The 4086-nt window shown below is 33.2% G+C and overlaps 1 protein-coding gene and 2 non-coding genes across 3 annotated transcripts; all 3 read right to left on the reverse strand.

Annotated features, from left to right (window-relative positions):
- On the reverse strand, positions 1 to 89 carry Trnay-gua (transfer RNA tyrosine (anticodon GUA)). The gene is given in 2 exon segments: positions 1 to 36; positions 53 to 89. It is a non-coding gene; the product is annotated as a tRNA-Tyr (tRNA).
- Positions 90 to 1098: 1009 nt separating this feature from the next.
- On the reverse strand, positions 1099 to 2883 carry LOC106135574 (uncharacterized). The gene is made up of 2 exons (XM_013335924.2): positions 2292 to 2883; positions 1099 to 1732 (listed from the first exon to the last, which is right to left on the reverse strand). Exons 1-2 carry the CDS (start codon positions 2622 to 2624, stop codon positions 1373 to 1375), a joined length of 693 nt encoding a protein of 230 aa, XP_013191378.1. The 5' UTR covers positions 2625 to 2883; the 3' UTR covers positions 1099 to 1372.
- Positions 2884 to 3334: 451 nt separating this feature from the next.
- Trnan-guu (transfer RNA asparagine (anticodon GUU)) lies at positions 3335 to 3408 on the reverse strand. Its single transcript has one exon. It is a non-coding gene; the product is annotated as a tRNA-Asn (tRNA).
- Between the last annotated feature and the right edge of the window lie 678 nt (positions 3409 to 4086).

The following is a 4086-nucleotide window of genomic DNA, read 5'->3' on the forward strand; positions in this document are numbered from 1 at the left end:
TCCTTCGAGCCGGATTTGAACCAGCGACCTATGGATGTCAATTTGATTCCCTCTACAGTCCACCGCTCTACCAACTGAGCTATCGAAGGTTGTGAGAGACTTTATGAAAATAACAATCTGTTTGTGTTTGTGAGTTATACAATGACAAGTTAATTTTAATTTAAAAATAATCCAAATTATTGAAAAAAGCATATGTTTATATTTTAACCATTATTAACTCTCTTAATAATCGTTTTTCGACAAGGATGCCCCCAACATTTAAGTGCTTAAAAATAATTTCCTTCTGGTGAGCATAGTACTACCTTCTGGTGAGGGCCCAACAATATTGAAAAAAAAATCTGAAATAAATAGCTGATTACGTACATGTCAAATAAAAATTGCAACCAGCACGTTTATTATTTTACTCGTGCCAGTACTAAAAATTAATATGTTGGTCCTGCCATCTAGCGGATGCTTTAGACAATAAAAACAAATCTGTCTTGCTCTTGAGTGTTGCTTTCCGTGTCTACGTGACCAAGCGAGTACAAAAATAAAATTATTAATTAGGTCTGTACATGGTAGCACTGTAGTTTAGTAGATATAGGTACTTCTTCTTATTTCATTTCTATAAAATGTTAGTCTAAGTCTCTTTGAGATTGTTGGCTTTGTTTTCCATTTCGTCTTAATAAAAATAATTATTTTATAATAAAGTAGTATTTTATTCAAGATACCTACTCAAAAATAGGTAAGTTCCTTCTTGCTTTCATAAGATGTATATTCATTACCAAAACATTAAACAGTTTTGCGACGTACTACCTTTTTATTAATGTTTCTTATTATTTATTTTGAATATGTTTCTTATAATAAGTACTTACTTATTATTTTTCATTCCTATTACGCTTAATATAAATTAAAGTTAAATAATAAATTTAATGCACAAGGCTATGCTCACTTATAAGATAAATATAGACATGATACTAATAAATCTTCATTTTATTATAACGAAATAAAATTTTAATTATTAAATAACAATAATAAAACATTTAACGCAGTTAGTTATTTTAAACAATTCAGTTTAAGACCATGTATTTCAACAAAATTGTAAACAAGTTTTTAATTAGGATACTTATATTTATAAATTAGGTAGGTAAGTAGGTACCTTCTTATTTCAACTTAGCTAACTAAAGAAAGAATATTTTAAGTAGGTAAATCGAAACCATTCATTACGAAATTTTCGGTTTCAAAAAGAAAGTAAAATTACTTTCCACAAGTAAGTAGGTAGTTCCATTAACGCTCACTCTATTTTTATCAGCGCCATTTTTTATTTTATTTATATGTCAAAAATCTTTGCCATGCTCCTGTGCGGTGATTGCCACAAAATTAATAATTCTCCTTACTTCATCTCCGAATTATCGTCCTTACTAGAGGCAGATCCATTCGAATAAGCAATGTTTTCAATTTCGTATTTGCAAAGCAGACCTTGTATGTCATATTTTAGTTTGCTTTGTAAAACTGGTTGAAATTTGCGCATTTGAGCAGCAATGTAGTGCGCGTACGTCGTAATTTCATCTTCTGTTTCCTGCGTTTTAGTTTTACTTTCCCTAATTGCTTTCAAAGTAAGTAAGGCCTCTCTATATAAACCGATACTTCGATTTCTTTGTATTGCGTCTGATCCCTTGTCTCTCAGTGGTAGTTGACTCGACCTAGACAGCGGTGATAGTGTAGGCCTAACTCGTAGGTTTGCTGGTGGTTTCTGAAATAAATGCACGTTTTGCTTTGACTTACAAATCCCTTCAACTGCTTTAGAATGGAGTGAAGAAGAATATGAAGAAATAGTGTTTAAAATTTCTTATCATTAGGTTAGGTTCATTCTTCAACGGAAGGAAGGAAAATGAGGGTAGTTTATGGATTTAGTAAATTTACAAAACCGACTGGGAAGTTATATGCCTTTAAACAATCTCGTATAATATACCGATTAATGAAGAAATTTTTAGTATTTGTTGTTATAGCGGCGACAGAAAGTTTCTACATAATTTCAGCTTTCTAGCTGTTACGGTTTTTGAGGCTAGTAATAAGGTCCCATTTTTACCTTTTATATACGGAATCCTAAAAGCAACAATTATCGTACCATTATCTTCTATGGAAAAAAAATAAATGATTTTGGTTAAAGAGGATTGGATGAAAATATGAAAAAACAAGAATTTTCCCGGACGTAAGATCCAGTTAAATCGTTAGAGTTGTTTTCGAAGACGCAGGCATCTATAAAAATTTGAACTTTTAATGGTAGCTTATAGAATAGGATAAAAACTTACGTCACGATTTGCTATGGGCTCTTCAGAAATGTTACAAGACAACATACTAGCCATTTCTTGATAAGCAAACCATTTGGAAACGTAAAAGTCTTCTGGTCCGCTACCTCTTTTGAGCTCAGTCACTTTCTTCTTCTCTCTACTAAATTGCCCCTTGAGGCTTATCCATTTTAAATGGACCTCCTTTCCTGTTATTCCAAAGATTTTTGCCACTTCCAACATGGCATCTTTTCGTTTATATTTATCTTTGTAATCTTCCAACATAACATCCCAAATAACAGGTCTTTCTTTTATCAGTTGTATGAACAACGAAGTTCTTTCTCTATTCCACTCCATATCAGACCAAGTGGTATCACTATTGTCACAGAAAACACAATTTCAAGGCTGAACCACAGTGGCAGTTTGATAACAAAAATGTTATCAAAACTAATTAGTAAAATATGTTAGAAAAATCGCCGTTATTGATTCTGTTTCATTTCAAAAATGATCTGCGAAGATAAGGAGGTTGATATTGCAGTACCTATTAGATTGTCCAGCTAAGATCCAAAAATAGAATTCCTTGTCCGACCATTACAGCAAAACCTTATTCGTTCAATTTGTATCAAGAACTGAGCTATGAGCGAATACAAACGCGTTACTTCCCCTCCCCGCAGACGAACGCGGGGGAATACCATGCAGGCTCGGTCGGCAAACATCGTTTTGTGTGTACTTTCACTAACAAAACTGTTATTCCACGGCCATGTTGCGTTAGCTAACAATGTCATTTTGTTTTCACCCGACTTCATGAGGAGGTACCTCTTGCTCTTTATAGCTTGTGAGAAGGGGGGAGTTAGAAAGAGAAGGAATAGTTGAGAAGATCGTAAATAACGCTGCAGGTTTGTATACATAAATACGATCAGATTTCTTAGAACTTCTATGAATAAAAGAATAAATAACTCTTCATTGCACACTGGCAGGCAGTGGCCTGATTAAGACACTAACAAGTACCTAGACAATAAGAGAATATTTAAAGTGAACCAAATTCTAGCAATGACGGCAAAAAGTATCGCCCCCGGGTGGGCTCGAACCACCAACCTTTCGGTTAACAGCCGAACGCGCTAGCCGATTGCGCCACGGAGGCAGATGTCTCTGGGTGCGAAATTAGTGATTGCTTAATTTTATCGCTTCTTCCATATAAAAAAATTGCAAAAAAATATAAAAAATTATCAACCAAATTTTTAACAATTTATATTTCAAACTTTTGGTATATGGTATATCATCTTTAGGTTTACTGAAAAAATGTCTTAATTTCCTCCATCTTATTGTTAAAACTTGAATATAAATTTAAGATTCACATCTTAAATGTTAAGTTAAAGGTTAAGAAAGCATTAAAATTATAGGTTTAACATATTACTGATGAAACAAAAAATATAAAAGGCACGTGGTGCACTTTTAAGAAAGGGTTATCTACATTATATTTTTTATTTTTTAAATATCATAGACCCTTTCAAATCCTCATGGCTGATAGAGTTTATTGCAAATTGACAGGTAATTTGATTACCTAAATATTCTATAATTGCTTTTAGTTAAGAAAAATGAATGTTATAAGTTAACTGCCCAAACAAAAATGCAAAAGGGCACGTGTTACGGTGTAGGGTGATCACGACCGCTCCACATCGTGACCGAGGCTGCACCTCGGGTGTTTATCTACAACAATCTACAATATTGCACAACATCCGAGAATTCGCTGTTGATTGTAATGATAGGTCAGACTGTTATCGATCAACAATTTGTATTTATGAATACTATTTCTATTCAA

The sequence above is a fragment of the Amyelois transitella genome, chromosome 21 (genome assembly GCF_032362555.1).
Source record: "Amyelois transitella isolate CPQ chromosome 21, ilAmyTran1.1, whole genome shotgun sequence".
NCBI classification, from domain to species: domain Eukaryota; kingdom Metazoa; phylum Arthropoda; class Insecta; order Lepidoptera; family Pyralidae; genus Amyelois; species Amyelois transitella.

What these genes read in the sequence shown, in the direction of transcription:
- LOC106135574 (XM_013335924.2), bottom strand. Translation starts at nt 2,624, where the DNA reads ATGGAGTGGAATAGAGAAAGAACTTCGTTGTTCATACAACTGATAAAA. An exon ending in AGCCCATAGCAAATCGTGAC is followed by an intron (nt 1,733 to 2,291) that starts GTAAGTTTTTAT and finishes CATTTATTTCAG; the next exon opens with AAACCACCAGCAAACCTACG.